At 39.3% G+C, this 18,352-nt stretch overlaps 1 protein-coding gene across 1 annotated transcript in view; it reads right to left on the reverse strand.

Annotated features, from left to right (window-relative positions):
- EYS (eyes shut homolog) overlaps positions 1-18,352 on the reverse strand; it is an 809,794-nt gene that overhangs the window by 508,272 nt on the left and 283,170 nt on the right. Inside the window, exon 15 of the mRNA XM_068183727.1 lies at positions 16,372-16,476. Coding sequence (XP_068039828.1) covers positions 16,372-16,476 — 105 coding nt within the window. The remainder of the gene's footprint in view (positions 1-16,371; positions 16,477-18,352) is intronic.

An 18,352-nucleotide genomic window follows, 5' to 3' on the forward strand; every position in this document is an offset into this window, starting at 1 on the left:
TATGTGTTTTCCTGGGTACCACCTTGGGCCTGATGGTAGTGAAACACACGCATATCCTCTACCCCAAGTAATTAACTGGAAAGGCCCTGAGATTTGATGAGTCTCTGGGTCCTTCACTAGCACCGGTGGTTTCTCAGCGAGCTTTGCTTGGGTGGTATTTGCAAAGTGGCGAAGCACTGGAGGATCAGGTTCTGATGTTGTGCCATTTAGGAAGTTGATGACATAGAGAGCTTTGCAGAGTCTTTCAACTGGAGATATGATTTTTGTTTCACTTCGCTGCTGGTTGAGGACTCTTTTGAGGGTTTGATGTGTCCTCTCTATGATGGATTGTCCTGTGGGATTTGCAGGTATGCCTTTCTTGTGTTCTATTCCCCACTCACTGAAGAAGTCCTTTAACTTACGAGAGGCATAAGCAGGTCCATTATCTGTTTTGATCTGTTTTGGTACTCCCAGGGTAGCAAAGGCAAGGAGGAAATGCTTTATGGCGTGCTGTGCAGTTTCTCCTGGATGAGATGATGCAAACACTGCTCCAGAAAATGTGTCAACTGACACGTGTACATACTTTGACCTTCCAAAAGGTGGGAAGTGAGTGACATCTGTTTGCCACAGCTGGCAGCTGTTGAGTCCTCGGGGGTTGACTCCTGTTCCCACAGATGGTATCTGGTAGCTTTGGCAGTTTGGGCAGGTGGCAACAATAGCTTTGGCCTGATCTTTTGAGAGCTTAAACATTCTGATCAGGGCAGGCACATTTTGGTGATAAAATGCATGTGACAACTTTGCCTGGGCAAAGATGTCTGGGATGTTGGCAGTCCCTATTGCCATGGCCAATGCATCTGCTTTCCTGTTCCCTTCTGCAATGAAACCTGGGAGGTCAGTGTGTGACCTCACATGCATTACATAGTAAGGTTGTTTTCTGTGGGAGATTAAGCGTATTAATGCAGAAATCAATTGGTGTAACTTTGGATTGGGAACATCTTTTAGAAGGGCTTGTTCTGCCCTCATAGCTATACCTGCTACATATGAGGAATCTGTAATGAGATTAAAAGGTTCATCTTTGAATTTCTCAAAGGCTCTGACAACGGCTGCTAACTCTGCAATCTGTGGAGACCCTTCCACAATTTGGACATCAGATTCCCATTTTTGAGTCTTAGGGTCTCTCCATGTCATTACAGACTTGTGGGATGACCCTGAGCCGTCTGTAAAGACTGTTAGAGCTTTGAGAGGTGTTCTACTTTGTACTAATTTTGGGGTCAGATTAAAGGTTATATTAAAAAGCTTATGTTTTGGGATATGGGTAGAAATTTGGCCTGTATAGCTATCTAGGGCATACTGGAGATTTTCATTATTCTGAAGCAAATGCTCCAGGTCTCCACTGGTTAGTGGCAAGTGTATGCATGTGAACTCACACCCTGCGAGAGAACGGAGGCGAGTTCTGGCCCTTTTTATTAAATGTGCCATTATTTCTTGGAAGGTGGTAATTGTCTTTGTAAGTTGGTTATTTGTAAAGATCCACTCAAGTATCAACAAAGGGTCTCGAAGCTGAGTATCCCACTGGAAAATCAGTCCATGGAACCGAGGTGCTTTTCCCAGGATGACGAACTGGAAAGGCAGGCTGGGCTCGAAGCGATGGGCTTGGTGTGAAGATAGGGCTTCTTGTACTTTGGTGATGGCATCTCGGGCTTCTGCTGTCAGAGTGCGTGGAGAGTCCAGGTCTCTGCTGCCACAGAGAAGGTTGAACAGTGGAGCGAGGTCCTCTGTTGTAATTCCTAGCAAAGGACGTACCCAATTGATAGATCCACACAGGCTATGTAAGTCTCTCAGAGTTTTTGGGTCGTCTCGGATGACGAGCTGCTGGGGTACGATGGTTCTCTCCCGGATCAGGAATCCAAGATAAGTCCATGGGTTGGTGTACTGTATTTTGTCCTCCCGGATTTCGAACCCTGCTTTTTCGATGGTTTCAATAGTCTTTGTAACTGCTTTGTCCAGGTAGGCTTTGTCTGATGCACAAATCAAGATATCGTCCATATAGTGGTAAATAATTGCCTCTGGAAATAGGCTCCGAACGGGAGACAAAACACGAGAAACATACCATTGGCATATAGTAGGCGAGACCTTGAGACCTTGGGGAAGAAAAAGCCAATGATACCTTTTGAGTGGAGCCTCTCTGTTAAGAGAGGGGACTGAAAAAGCAAACCGTGGAGCGTCCTGGGGGTGCAGTGGGATGCTAAAGAAACAGTCCTTAATATCTATGATGGCAAGTGACCAGTCTCGAGGCAACATTGATGGTGAAGGCAGTCCAGGCTGAAGAGGGCCCATGTCCTCAATTACCTCATTGATTTTACGCAGGTCCTGGAGGAGCCTCCACCTGTCCGTTCCAGGCTTTCGCAGTACAAAGACGGGGGTGTTCCAAGGGCTGGTGGTCTCGACGATGTGACCTTTGGCAAGCTGTTCCTCTACGAGGGCTTGTAGTGCGCGTAGTTTTACCTTAGGCAGGGGCCACTGTTCTTTCCAGATCGGGGTCTGGCATTTCCAGGTGATCTGAGGGGTGTCTGGTAGTACGCGCTCCTCAGTGGCCCCAATTAGAAATCCTGACTGGGAATTTGTAGAGAGGCTCCCCATTGGGATAGAACATCCCTTCCCCAAAGGGTGACGGGGGCCCTTACCACAAATGGACGGACAGTAGCCAGCTTGCCTTCAGGTCCTTCGACGAGGATGTTGTGCTTGCTTCGCATGGAAGCTGTGGCACCACCAATCCCTGAAATCATACCTAGTACGGGTTCCAGTTCCCAGTTTGCTGGCCATTCTGAACGTGCCACAAGACTTACGTCAGCGCCCGAGTCCAGGAGACCTAGTCGGTGGGTCTTCTCCCCTTTGCAGGACAGGCCGCACTCGATGGTAGGCCTATTAGGTCCCAAAACCTGTGCCCACATTGCTATAGGGTTGAGGGGAAGCTGTTCCTTGTGATTTCTGGGGAGTAGAAAGGCTTGTGCAATTGGAGTTCCCTTTAAAAGAAAATATGGTAAGTCTGTGCAGCACAGCTGAACCAATATTTCTTGACCCGGGTACACTGTTTGTACTGCTGGAAAAACAAAAATTTCATTTGGGCAATTAACAGTATCACCTATAATTAAGATGTCAAAAGGACCTCCTTTTGGCCCATATTTGCCAGTTGGGACACGATAAACATCCCTCTTTTTTAAGTCAATGGATAAAGCAGTTACCAGCTGACGTCGGGTTCCCGTCTGTATTGCTCTGTATGCTGGATCCCCTTCGTGTGAGGTGGCTTCTCCTGGAATGATGCATGGTTGGGTCTGCATGGCTTTTGATTTGTTGTCTTGGCGTGGAGCCCGACCACGCTCCGCTGGTAGTTTCCCGAACGCTGCTGAAAGCGTGGCCGGTTTTGGTGTTTCTGGTAGGTATTACGGGGAATTTGGATAGGTGACCTTTCTGGACAGTCTTTTATAAAATGTCCAAAGTTACCACAGTGGAAGCAGCGGGTCTGGTCTTTGGAAGTCACTACTGCAAATGCACCGGAAACTCCTTCTGCAATGCCCTTAGCAACTGCTTGTGCTACTGTATTTTCAGTGGAAAGGTGTCGGGTACAACTTTCCACCATTTGTTCTATGGTAGGTTCTGTGTCCAAAGGTAAGGCTCTCAGAATGTTTTTACATTGCTCATTAGCATTGCTCATGGCAAGTTTGCATAACAGTTCTTTTCTTGCCTCTGTGCTCTCTATTTGTTTATCCAGAGCATCTTTAATTCTGTCCACAAATTTAATAAAGCTTTCATCTATTCCTTGTTTAATATTAGAGAAGTGTTGGGTAGGGATAGAGTCATCTGGGGTGAGAAGTAGGGAGGTTTTTGCTGCGATAGCCAGGTCTTGTATTACTGCCTCAGACAAAGTTTTAGCTTGCTCTGAAGGTTTCTGCAAATTGCCTTCTCCAGCCAGCTGTTCAACTGAGAAATCTTGCCTATTAGGATCTCTTGCATATGTGTCTGATAATGTTTTTAATTGTTTTTTCCAATGCCTTTCCCATAACATGTATTCTGCTGGGGATAGGAGGCAATGAGCAATATTTTTAACATCATGTGGTATTAAGACGTGTGATGAAAAGATTGCCTCCAGAAAATTTTTAAAAATATGTGAGTTTCTGCCATGTTCTTTGGCTACTTTTCGAAGTTCAATGAGCTCTTTGTTTGTATTGGGTTCCCACGTAATCTTAGTGGAGGAACCCCCTCTTTTTCCCTTAGAATAAGTTACAGGGAAGGCAGAAATTCTTTGTGCCAACTCCCAATCCCCTGCCCGGGTGGCTTCCATCTTAATTGAAGCCCATGGATCCAAATCATCTGTGTCAGAACTGTACTCACTATCACTACTATCCTCAGATGAGGAGTGTTTTTTCTGGCGTTTTGGAATGGCATTTTGCAAGGGTGTGGGGTGCTGGGAAGAAGACTGCAAGGCGTGGCTATCGACAGCACAGCTGGGGCAGGTTTGAGGCTGTAGGGTCTGGAGCGAAGGGACCGGCGGGGGGGTGGGGTGGGTAACAGCAGGAACAGATACAGTTGCATTCGGAGATATCGTGGGTGCGGGGTGTTGACCACACTTGAGACAAGAGACCTCCGGAGGCTTAGCAGGCACACAGGAAGGGTTTGGTAGCCGCGCGAGGGAGGGGGAAGGCGGGGGACGCGCGGGCTGGGTGGGCGGGGACCGCGCGGGGGAGGGGGAGAAGGGGGACCGCGCGGGCTGGGTGGGCGGGGACCGCGCGGGGGAGGGGGACGGGGGGGCTTGTGGAGGAGGCGGGCGGGTGCTGGGGGCCGCGGTAATCCCGGGGGGGCAGGGCAGGGGCGGAGCAGAAGCGGCAGGGGTGAGCTGGGGCCCGCCCTCCCTGGAGTCCGGGTTTGTAGATAAGGTATTAGCACTTGAAAGGGAACAAGCTGGTGGGAGAGATAAGGCTGGAACTGCTTCTGCCGCAGAACCCGTCCTATTTCTTTTTTCTACCGCTTTGGTAATTTTGTGAAAAATAGGTAAGAATCGTGTAACAGAGAAATCCCCATTAATTTGGGAAGTATATATTTGTATGCCCACAGAGTCCCAAAAAGAATCCAAGGTTATGGAGTGTGTATTAGTATCAGGAAACTGTGAAATTATCCATTTTATAAACTTTTTTAAGTTAGGTTTCAAAAGTTTAGGGTTAGATAAAGAAGAATTATTAAAGGAAAGAATTTCTAAGAGTTCTAAATATACGTCTCTCTCGTTCTGGGGTTGTTTTAATTTACTATTTTTTAATCCCATAATATTATTATTCCCTTTCCCCTCCCAGCAGTAAAAAGAGGAAAAAAAACAAAAGAAAAAGAAAAAGGGACCCAAATGAAAAAGCGCGCGAAAAAAGGCTGTAATATACTTACTCCTCAGCCAAATGTGGGTCGGAAGCTGCTGGAGGGTGGTCTGCCACTGTCTGATTCCTCAGGGCTGGACAAAGAGGGTCATTCAGACACCTTCTGCAGAAAATTTCTTCTATAACGGAGAAGTTATCTTCAGAAGGATTCTGGCCGGACCCAAGGCAGTTACTCTTCGCGAAGAAGGCTGCTCTGGTGGGTTTTATCTTCCCGGTTGGGCGGCCAGATTATTGTTTTTGGTCCCGGTGGTGCTCAGTTGGTCCGGCTGCCTTGGTGTTCTAGGGTGAGAAGGGTATCTGCACACCCTCCTGCCCAAGCACCTTTGGCAGAGCTCCCAGGCACAGGCTAGCCCCAGCAAGCTGTTGTAGTGATATGCAGCTCTTAAGCAGTGTTCAGCTCTTTTAGAAGTGATTTCAGCTCTTAGGCTTGCTGGGGTGCCTCGGGCAGACGCAGGGAGAGAGAGACGGGGAGCGCTGTGTGAGGTTCCACCGGAGGATCTTTATTTCATCTTCCGTGAAGGGTTCAGGGACAGCTTTCTTCCAACGAGCTAGGGAAACTGAGGGGTTTTTATAGGGTACAGGGGTTTTGAGAAATGGTCCAATGGTGTGGGTCAGGGTGCAAATTGACCTATTGTCTTACAGGAAGATAACAGAGGGTCTGAGGCGCGGGAAAAGGGGTTCTTTTGCTAGTCAGCATGACTATGCATTTTCTCTACCCTTAGGCAGCTAATCTCCAGAGGGGCCTAGCAGGCCTATCTGCTGCAACAGGCAATGTTGCCGTTCTTCCTCAGTTGCATCTCAGAGATATTGCGTGCTTTCAGATTTCATGTGTCGAGAATAAGGAGATAAAAGGATCAGCTGCCGCCCATTGTGTAATACAATAGTGGATTAAATAAAGAACTCTTCAGTTCAATATTCTTATTTTAGAGATGAATTAATTTGCTACAGAAAATAAGTTCAATGACTTTATTGAAAAGAGAATGGTTTCAAATACCATATAAAGTCAGGTATGCATTTCCTCAGGACTGTAAAAGACTTTTAAGTAGAATTTAGGAAGAAAAATTTGAAAATAAAAACAAACACACATTGGCTTGCTGTTCATGCCATTCATGGAATTAAGATTGGCAGGCAGTAGCAAGCAAAATTTTGGGGTTGAACTACTTAGAATTTGCTGATATGCAATCTGTTGGACAGAGACAAAGCACATAGATATTCCCTGTCATCTATCATATATTTTCTAGTCTGTTTTTTGTAAATTTTAAAGGTAATATGAAATCCAAATATGATTGTTCATTTCTCATCTGATTAGAACACCATATGTTACTAGAAAACTGGGGGGGAAAAGGGATTGATTTTAGTAATAGGTAAGTAAAGAAAAAAATGGTGATTAAACCACATAAAGCAACAGCAGCAAACTTTGATGAAGGTCTGGTAAAGAAATTCTCTTACTTGTTGAGAATTTTATACAATATTTTTACTCCTTATTAATGCAAGTAGAGACATAGATTATCAAAACTGAACAAATACTAATTATTTTTCAGTACATTGTAGGACCAGAAAATTACTTGGAAAATGGGTTGTCAAATAAGGAAGTTATTTTAGAGAAAGGTAGAAAAGCATAAAGACAGACCAAAAACATAGATGAAGAATTTAATGAGTGGAAATTTCAAAGAAAAATAATAAATCATATCCAAAATAAAGACTGTTAATATTTCTTTAGAAATGGCAGTAGAATAAAGAGTGTTTCAGTTTTGGCTATAAAAATGCACTTCTGAATTATTACTTTCTTTTAAAATCAGAGATGGTCAAACAACATAGCAGATCATAATTTGAAAACCTTTAGATCCTGTATTAGAAATTTGAATGCATTTAGATATGTGGTGGACAAGTAACCTATTAATTATCTACTTTTCAGAATTAGAAATTTTGGAATAAACAATTTTTAAACATATAAATCAAACATCGAAAAAATATGTTTAGTAGGTATAGCATACTAACATATAGAAAAGACAATAATTTGATTATCATTTAAAATCCTCCACAAAATGTATGATTTTAAGCCTATTGACCAAACTTTTAGCAGTTTTCCAGAATATGATGTCTGAAAACAAATATTATTTGTATTTCTAATGTCAGAAATGGAAAAAGATAGAGAAGAGCCAGATATTACATTAATGTAAATCTTATTAATTTCTTATTAAATGTGAAGTGAATGGGCTCATTCTATAACCAGGAGGCACTTAACCATGGGAACATATTCCAATAATGTATCAGGAAAAAATAAAAATATAGAGATACCAAACATAAGAAGCAGCACATTAAAAATTAGTCACAATTGGCAAAATAAATAATTTATAAAAGGATATAACTTTGGTGAATTGTGCAATACAGCTATGATGGTTTTAGCAGGTCTTTAAAATAGCTAGTTAGTATCATAATCATTCCTTTCCATCCTGTTACTGCCATTACAGTACTTTTAGAAATGAATAGACTCAAGCTAAACGCTGTCATAGAGATATTTCCTTACCTGGGGGATTTGTAATGGGTTATTACAGTGTTCCTCAAGACATCACTCTTTTGTGTCTGCTTTTGGTAGCAGTAACTCTATGTCTTATTAGACACTTTGAAATAGATAGCGTTGTTTTTATTAGAAAAATGTCAAATTTTTAAGTCATCTGCTAGGGTTGGTGGATTGAATTGACATTACAAATGAGCTATTAATCAATTTTCTTCCCTGTATTTTTAGCTTCATAAATGACAGCACATTTTTTTTAAAAAATGAGAGAAAGTTGACAATTTTTTCTTGTTCTATTGCAGGAAAATTTATTTTACCACTGGCATGAAGGACTATACTGAAAAATAGGAAAACAGGTAGAAAATTGGAATTATAAAAAAATAAACTTTCTTTATGAAGCTGTTACACCTAATAAGGTATCTTTTTACAATATCAAGAAATTTTCCATATTTTATTTCTCTTTCTTCATCACAGGCTGCCTTAACAGCAAAGTTGTATAAGAGACTTTTTAATGAGCTTTTCAAAGTATGTTGCTTTTCTCATTTTTCCTGTCCTGCTTCCTATTTTCATATGGTACTTTTGGATTCCACCTTTTCCTTGCAAGTATATATACATAGTATGTGTTGATGTATAATGAATGGTTTTCAGTGTCATTGTGTAAATTTTCTTCTTCATTCTTCATTTATTTTCATTTTAAAACTAATTAAAGGTATATCTATTTCAATATTTTTTTAAATCATTGTATCTTGTTTTACATCTTCTTAATTTACCAGCCTTTTATATATTTCAGTCTTTCAGTGTAAAAATTCACTAAATGCTTATTTTTATAAGAATAATATAATGAAATCTCACTGAAGTAGAAATTGCAGAGCTTTATTTTCTCTTAATACCTTTATGTCCAATTTTGAACAGATAATAAAGATTAGGTTTAAAATTTTAAATTTTATTATGCTTCAGGGAGCATTTTGAACAAATAGAAGGTACAGATGCCAGTGTATTACAGAATGCACAGTTCAGTGTTACATCATAGTGCACACTTTGAATGCACAATGTCTGAGCAATCACATATCCACTACAGGAATGAGCTATTGTGCACTTTTCCATCAGCATTTTTATTTACGCAAACCTCAAAGAATTTTGTCTTCATGAAACATGTATATTAAGGTTAGCATTACAACTTCAAACATGCATGGCAACTCAATCCAAAAGTATGATAATTTCAAGTGAGGAAACTTAAGACTTCTCTGCACTGTTCTCTTGTTTTTCTAGTGAAAATCATGGAAATAGAAAAAAGTATGTATATCTCAAAATTTGATTTACATAGAGAGTTGGAAAGGAAAAAGTGAGAAAAATGGTGAGTCACGATAAGGACAAATTAGTGGGTTACCAAAAAAAAACCCAAGAAAAAAGCTCCACCAAGTAATGCAAAGGCACTCTTCACCTCCCCACAATGGCCATATGGTCTCTAGCAACAGCTACTTTAGAAAACTCTTTCTGGGATTTTATGGCTGACTATATCATTGCATATGGAATAGAATATCTCTTTAGTCCATTGGGGTCATCCAGCCTTCTCACTGTCAGGGCAAAATGAGAAACAGAGATGTCGTGATGCTGTGCAAGTACTGCTCAGCAACAGCCAAAACATTCTCGAGTTAGCAACACGGCTTTGGTCACAAATCTAAAACACAATGTAACAACTTCTATGAAAGGGTGTAGTTCTATCTCAACCAGACCATGTACGTAGATCCAATCCATTCTTAGTTTGGGGGGAATACCCATTAAATATTCTTTTTTTTTTTGTGTATTATCCAGTCTTTCTTTTCTGATAATGAGATCAGGGGCTTTTTTCCAGAGTGAAAAAGTAAAGAATGGCCTTCAATGATTATTTTTTTTGTGCTTCCTAATGTTGAAAATAATGTAGAACACTTCTGAATTCTTTTTCTTTATAAAAGGGAACTCCCAACTTGTGCCAATTTTAGAATTGCTGCTTTTTTTCAGCTAGGTAATTTATTGATAAATTGTTACACATAATGTAAAAAACCTTTGAAGTTTAACTAATATTGTAAAGGGCTCCATGAAAAAATGAAGTAAACAATCACACCTTTAGTGGTAACAAATGACTGGACATGCTCAGGAATATCTCTATTAGAAAAATATCTTAATACACTAAGATTCTCAAAGCCACAGAAGAATTACTGGAGTGACTAAAAAAATATTTAACATTTTACAGCTATCAGAGAAAAAAATACTAGCATATGGAATAAATAAATAAATAAATAAATGTGAGGAAAATCTCTTGGGAAGGACCCCTAATAATGTTCCCTATGACACACTGTTTCCAGATACTGCTTTTGCAAGGGGCAGTAAAAATGGCAGGTCCTGGAGACCCATTCACATAACCTCTGCTCCTCCAACATCTCTGACTTTAGGTGGTCTCAGCCTTCATCCTGGATTAAGAGCCAACACAAATGTCATGAATGTGACTGCCTACAGAAGTCTAAGTATTAAGTCTTTGAAAAAGAGACATCATGCAAATATATTGGCCTCTGTTTCCCTAAAATATTGAGCCCACTAACTACTTCTACAAGCAATTCTGTACTATTTGTTATATGAATGCTCAAAGTATCTTCTGTGTCAGTCTGCTGAACACCCTTTCTACAGCTGATTAAATGGACTTGTTTAGAAAGAATTTTATCCCAGTACAAGTTAGGATGTTAGGTAGAAGAAAAACATTACTTACAAATTGCATAGGTGAATTGTGACTTGGAGCAAGAAACAGAGAATTGGAATTTTAAGCTACGCATCAGGTAGTCTTTTTGGCAAGCAGAGCGATAGCTTCATGTGAAAAATGCTGCACTTTCTGATCAAGCAACTTTGAAATCAAAGCAAAAAATATCATTACAAATTCTATGCTAGGGATCATTGTGCAGCAGCAGTGTGAAGAATTGAATGATTTTGTAAACTTTTTTCATCTGTAATCTTGATGATTCACTTTATTTTTTGAGTCACAGCATGCAATAGTTTTTCTGAGGTCTCTTCCTGGAGTAAAAACTTTAATGTATAAGCATCTACTTCATAACAAGGGTTGCCAGAAAGGTTTGAAAGAAAGTACAGTCTTATTTCATGGTACACTGAACTTTAATAACAGCAACACCTTCCAAAGAGGAAGAATTTGATTTACAATTTCTCTGTGTGCATGTTTACTCTTAATCAGAAGTACTGCTCCTTTGATTCAGTGTATTAAGTTGAAGAAAAATTGATTTTAGGTTGAATCCATCAGCTGATAGGATTTTCTGCTTCAAAATCAGTCTCCTTTAGCAATCATGCTAATCATCCAGTAATCCCATTAAAAAAAAATTATGTATTCAGTTAACTATAGCAGGGATAATACATCACTGAGGCACAAATAGGGATGGGAACAAAATTGTGTAGTAGATGTAATGTTTTCTAAAAGAGAAAAACTGTGCATCCAGCCTACAACTGTCTGAGAGCAGAAAAAGAGAGACTGTTTAGGGAGAGATTATTAGTTTAGCAACTTCTAGCTGTCTGTTCCCTTTGAAACCTCCAAACATTCCGGTGTTTTAAAAGTCAAAGGATTCTTTAGTATTGACTTACAGATACTTTGGTTGTGAGCTTGTCTAATCCTTTACCAAAATTTCCAAATAAATTCTCTAGTTATATCCCATTCTGTGGTAACAAATAGAGAAATGCAATGTCAACTGGTAAAAGTTTTTTTGTGTTTCTAGGATTCCCTCATGCTTTTTTTCTACAAACTTAAAAGGTCTTCACTTTTCCATAAGGAATTTACTATAATGCATTGAGCAAATGTGATGCCTTTCTGAATATATTGCAAAAATCCAGCATCTTGTAAATTAAAATTTCCTTAAATATCACATAAATATTGCCCATAGACATCGTATAAATTTTAGAAAGAGGTTCCTCAGTTCTTTCTCAAACTGTGATTCTCTAATTGACCATTTCAAGGCCTGGTTTCCAGATGAAAGACTACTGTTGTCATAAAATATAGCCCCTGTTTTTAACTTTGTTTCACCCCTTTTTTAAATTCAATATACATAGGTAACCATTTTCTAGTGTAATAAAAAATTAATATTCATGAAAAAAGTGATAGTTGATAAATTCTTGAATATTCATAAAAATCCGGGCTTGGAAAAACATTGCATGTAAACAAATACTTCTTTTCAGCCACAAACTTGATAAAATGTGGCACCATAATTAAGAATATGCAGAATTTTTTTAGATCTGGTCAAAAGGTTTATAGCCTTAAAGACTTTGTGTAGGTACAGTTAGTTAAATTCAAAGTCACCTTAAAGTATTACATTTATAAAGTAAAACTGGGCAAAGATTCCTTATTTATTAATAGAATCACAGGAAAACTTGAGTTGGAAATGATGTCTTGAGGCCATCTAGTCTAATACCCACTCACAGAAATCCCAGCTCGATCAGGTAGCTAAGGGAACTGTCCTGTCAGTAAGCAACTGTGATTCCATAGATGGGGATACCACAAGTTTTTGAGAAAATATGTCCCATGAAAGTAGTGGTTAACTACTTTCATAGTGCTGTTGGTTTTGTTTTGGTTTTTTTTTTCACCTTAATGTTGAATTTTCCTACATACTGACTTGTGTCCATTACCTCTTGCCCTGAGAGAATTTTGACCTGTAAGAAAAACTTTGTTCTGTCTTCTCTGTATCCTTCCAGGAGGTAGCAGTAAACTCCAACAAATGCTCTCAGCCTTTTCTTCAGGGTGAACAGGGTGAACATTACTTCAGTGTCTCTTTGTATATCACGTTCCCCATTTTCAAGGCCCTTTGCTAGGCTTGCCTCTGTAAGGTAATGTCCTTCTTTTAGCAGAGAATGCAAAACTTAGATACAGTAATTCAGATGCAGTTCCACAAGTCTGTAGCAGGGCATCTCACCCCCTACAAGGATTTATCTGTTATTTGTTAACCAGTCAGGTAACTCAAGTAGGACAAGCTGTCTTCTAGTGAGTTATTTTGGTGCCACGGAGTTAACACTGGTCTGGCATCTCCCAGCTGCCAATGAATATCTTAATGTTTAAGTGAGAGCTGGGATAATAAGTCAGATTTTTGACTGACCTTTTGATACCTCCTTTTATGACTACAAAAGCAACACCAAACTTTCACAAAGCAGAAACCTGTACATTTTCCTGGATCTGTGTAGAGTTTCTCCCATGAGTAGGGATGCTTCATTGTTACTCTCCAGATATTAAGTGAAGGAATCTGTGAACATTATTGTCATTTCAGTGGTAAGTCACATTCAACTCCTAATCAATACTATTTCTTTCTCTAGCTTTAATGTTGGTCCCTTGATATAGTGCACTTTTTTATGTTATGCTGTAATCTACTAGTAGTTCTTTAGTTTTATACTGAGTAGTAAGTAATCCTGATTAAGATCTTTCCTCTGATGTCTCTGTAGCCCCTCAGCTCCTAAAATCTGGCCACACAAACCCAGAATGGTTGAAGTCCTCTATTAGGACTAGGGTTTGTGAATGTGAGGCTCCTCCCTTCTCTCTGCAGAGGGCCTCAACCACTTGGACTCCCTGGTGGAAGAGCCTGTACCATACTCTTACTGAAATGTCACCCGTCCCTGCCCTTTCTTTAATCCTGACTCATAAGCTCTTAGTTGATTCCTCATCCATCACCAGGCAAAGCTCCATGCATTCCAGCTGGACATTGACTCAGAGTGCAAACACTGCCTCCTCATCTGCCTTGTCTGCCCTTCCCAAAAAGCCTTTATCCTTCCATTACAACACTTCAGTCATAGGAGTCATTCTGCTGTGTCCCTGTGGTGCCAATAATATCATAGACATGCAGGCATGCACCTATCTCCCAACTCCTCCTGTAAATTCCCCATACTGCATGCATTTGCAGAAAGCCATTTAAATTGAATTCCCAATAAAGCACATTTATTAGCTGAAATTCCTTTGTGCTGTCCTTCAGGTGCTATACCGCCTTTATGCAATCCTAAAGACTGTCTAAACCATTGCTTTTCATCCTGCATTTTGCAGATGGGTAAATTCTTCACAAAGACTGTATCTAACAAGTGTTCAAAATGGTAATAGAAAATGTTTATAGTCTGAGATTTCATATGTGTACTTCTTACAGCATTTCAGTATTCATTTCATGCATATGATCTCAGTTTTTAAGTTTAACAGGAAGATGTTTTCATACTTATTGTTGTGTTTGTGATTTCACAAAACAAACTACACTGACAAAATGAGATGTGACATTTGGTTTATCCACAATGGAAGGAATGATGAAATATAGTCACAGTCTTTGCAACTGAAAAAGTAACACTATCTTATTACAGCACCATATAAGAATTCAGCCTTAAAAAAATTAGCCAAAACAAATAATTACAATAATAATATTAGCAGTAATAATAAACCTTCAATTTTCTTCATCTTGAAAGTCTATTGTAAGAGTCATGTCTTAAAAGATAGTATGAGTATGTATATGTATGCACGTGTATAATACACATATACATATACTTCTATATATAGTAATGTACACAAATATTTATACATATATTCAAATTATATTCATGCCCTTATACTATTACTTAGTGGCAGTGTTGGCTGTGAGTTCTTGTATTCCACACATCAATAACTTCCAAAGTATCTGTACATGAGGCTTGAAATAGCTTGTATATATTTTAAAAACCCATATAGCTCTTATAGGGACATAAAAATTTTAAACCACTTATTTTGCCTATCCACTTTAAGTAAATATTTTGGTCTAAATACAAGCTTGATCATTTTATCCTTACATTGTTATCTTGACATTGTAGAACAAAGTTTAATGCAATGTAACTGACTTAAGAATATTAAAAAACTACAAGTGAAAGAGTACTATTGCTTCATGTTTTGCTCACTACTTTCCAATTGGCTGAAAACCAGTCAGCCCACAAAAAAGAAAGCAGGGGATAAAAAAAATCAGTTATGTTATGCAAGTGTCACATATTAAATTCGCTGGTTATATTAAAAGAGACTACATTTCAATGTGTAAATTCTTGCCTGTTGCACCAATCCACACTGAAAAGCCACACTGAAGCATATAGGTTCATATCTCAGTAAGATACTGTTTATTTGTTGGACTCAGCAAATAAGGGTTTTCCAATCTAACTGATTCTGTGATTCTGTGAGCAAAATTTTGTATGTCACATAAAGATAGAAAAATTGATCTACTCGTTTTGACAAATTCAGATATTGCTGGCATCTCTCATCACTGCAAGCAACTGAACTGGGTTTGCATGGCAGTGTTTCAGTGGGGGGTAGGTACAGGGGTGGCTTCTCTGAGGAGCTGCCAGAAACTTCCCCCTGGTCTGATGGAGTCAATGCCAGCCAGCTCCAGGATGATCCACTGCTGGCCAAGGCTGAGCCCATCAGTGACAGTGGTAGCACATCTGGGATAACAGTTAAGATGAGGGGGGGGGGGAAATGAACTGGGCAACTCCAGCCAGAAAAAAAGTGTGAGGATTGCAAGAGAAACCGCTCTGTAGACACCAAAATCAGTACAGAAGGAGAGGGTGGAGGTGCTGCAGGCACCAGTGCAAGATTCCCCTGCAGCCTGTGGTGAGGCATCTGTGCCCCTGCAGTCCATGGAAGTCCATGGTGGATCAGAGATCCACCTGCAGCCCATGGATGACCTTGTGACAAAACAGGATGTCCAAAGGAAGCTGTGACCTTTCCTGTGGGAAGCCTGAACTAGAACAAGCTTCTGGCAGCACCTGTGGCCCCATGGAGAGAGAAGCCTGTACTGGAGCAGGTTTCCTGGCAGGAACTGTGGCCCTGTGGGGGAACCACACTGGAGCCGGCAGCTCCTGAAGGACTGCACTCAGTGGAAGGGAACCATGCTGGAGCAGTTTGTAAAGAACTGCAGGCCATGGAAAGGAACTCATATTAGAAAAGTTCTTGGAGGACTCTCTCCCTGGGAGGCAGCCACACTGGAGCAAGGGAAGAGCATGAGGAGTCCCCCCCCTGAAGAAGAAGAAGAAGCAATGGAAATTATGTGTGATTAACTGACTGCACCCAGCTCCCAGCCAGGGTCAACCCATTGCAGCAACCCCTATGACAACTACTGTGTAGCTTGTCCGTGTTTTCTGTCAGAAATTTTAAAAATAACTTTTGCTAGTAGAAAAGATGGAAACAAAATCATGCTACTGGCAGAGTTGGTTGATTGTTAAGGCTCCCTGTTCATAGGTTTGGAAGGCAGGACTTCCAGAATACAAGTTATATTCTGTAAATAAATTCTGCTAACACCACCTGCATAACAATTGTAGCATATGTTTAAGGAATACCCGTTCATCCTTCTCTCTTTTCAAGCAAAATAAATTACTACTTAGATGTGTGCTTATTAAAAAACTGTTTCTTTTTTGAATACCACAGACCATTTCTCAACTAAATGACATGTGACTTCTTACCTGGCAAACAGCTACAGTAAAATTCACCAATCAAATCATGGCAATGGCCTCCATTTTTACAGGGCTTGGAGGAACATTCATCAATATCCGTGGAGCAGTTTTTGTCTGACAGAAAAGAAAATTAAACATTAAAACTATAAATCATGCTGGGAAAGTAGAAAAGCTGCTTCACAGTGCAAGTGACAACTGCACAGTTTAACTTTTCCAGGTTGGAAACGCTATTTTATTTCTGCTTGACAGTTTTAAAACTAGAGATATTCAGAGTTACAGCTGAATGTCAAGAAATTAAATATTTTAAATGGATAAATATGAACATCATTTGCAAAAATGTCCTATGTATATTCTAGCATCACAACTCAATACCATAATTACTAAAGCTATATGCTACTTTGAAAAAACTGTTTTAGAGATTTAATAACCTTAGTAACAATAGCAAGGAAAAAAATATTTCTCAAGGTTGCATTCATATTTCCAGATGAATGAGGGCATTTCTCATATCCAAACAGAAACTCGCAAGTTCACTCAGCTGTTTCGTCATTTTTCTGCTTTTAAAAAGATTTAATTGAGCTGTAATTCAAATTTATTCAAATCTGAAACAATAAAAATATAGGCAAATATACAGAAGATACATAGAGGAGAAAATTTAGAAGACAATGGAATAGATGACTCATGAAAACAGTTAACTCATTGGACATACCAAATAAAATCCAGTCTCCTGTTTCTCTGGTGTCCACTAGACTAATTTAGGGCAATCTCTACCTAGGCTGTTATAAATAATAGTGGCATCTTTCTGAACAAAAATTGATCAAAAATAGATGGGAAAAATGTTTGCACCAGGAGCTCACATGAATACCAGAAGTTAAGCCAATGATAGAGAAGGAAAGCTGTAACTATCACGTGAACAAGCAGAACTTTTGTTGGTGTTCTGTGTAGAAATTATGGACTGTTCCTTGTATCACCCAAATCAGATATACCAGATAGGTAATGAATCCCAGGAACCTCAGTCAAAGGAGCTGAATTAAATGATCATGTGGGGTTTCTGGGGTTCCTCTTGGACAAACAAAGCTTGGACAATTATAGATTCAATACAACAATAAATGCATGGATGTAAGAGGGTGTCACCTTGCTGTTTTGCCTTCCTTAACCATATGATGTAATTTCAGCTAACATGTACAAATAGAATGTATGCAAAAATCAAATTGAGTGGGAAGGAGAGAAAGTCAGGAGAAGACAGAGGAAGGGGAAAAAAACCAACATTAAGTAAAAGGTTTAAGGGGATGTGGTAGGCACATTCTTTTTTCTCTCAGGATTTTTTCATAGAGGAGCACAGAGGAAAGAAAGAGAAAAAAAAATTCTATTTCTGTTCCTTGTTTTCCTATGCGGAATTTTTTTTGAGAATTGTTTACTTAAGGTGATTATTTGATTAAATTCTAGTGAAAATTGTTTGAGCTTGATAGCTAAACAGATCTATTGTGTCTTAACTCTCGGGAGAGGGTCACAAAATGTAAGTGGTTAGATATGATAGAAAGTAGGTATGTAGTTTTAGTATTTCTTTTAAATAGGATATTAATGTATTATAGTATAATTATAATAAAAAAGTCATTCAGCCTTCTGAACTGGAGTCAGACATCATAATTTCTTCCCACTGTGTCTACCTGCATTTACAATAAGGGGATGGTAACAGAAGCTCATAGACAAGTATAATTATAGAAACCAGGTAAGACTTTGACATTTTGTGGAAAATACTGCACAGTCACGTATAGTATGCTGTATTTACTGATTAAATACAGATCACAAATCCAGTAGAAACAGTTTAAAGGAACTTTAAATTTTTTATAGCTTGTGGATTTTTCTGTTGCTGTTTTGTTTTGTTGTTGTTTTTAAATAGCTAAAAGAACTAGCAGAATTCTTAACAACACAGGACTTGGACCCATAGGGTATTTAATTAGAAACCCATAATTTTTGAAAGGAATAATCCTTC

The sequence above is a fragment of the Anomalospiza imberbis genome, chromosome 3 (assembly GCF_031753505.1).
Source record: "Anomalospiza imberbis isolate Cuckoo-Finch-1a 21T00152 chromosome 3, ASM3175350v1, whole genome shotgun sequence".
Classification (NCBI taxonomy): Eukaryota; Metazoa; Chordata; class Aves; order Passeriformes; family Viduidae; genus Anomalospiza; species Anomalospiza imberbis.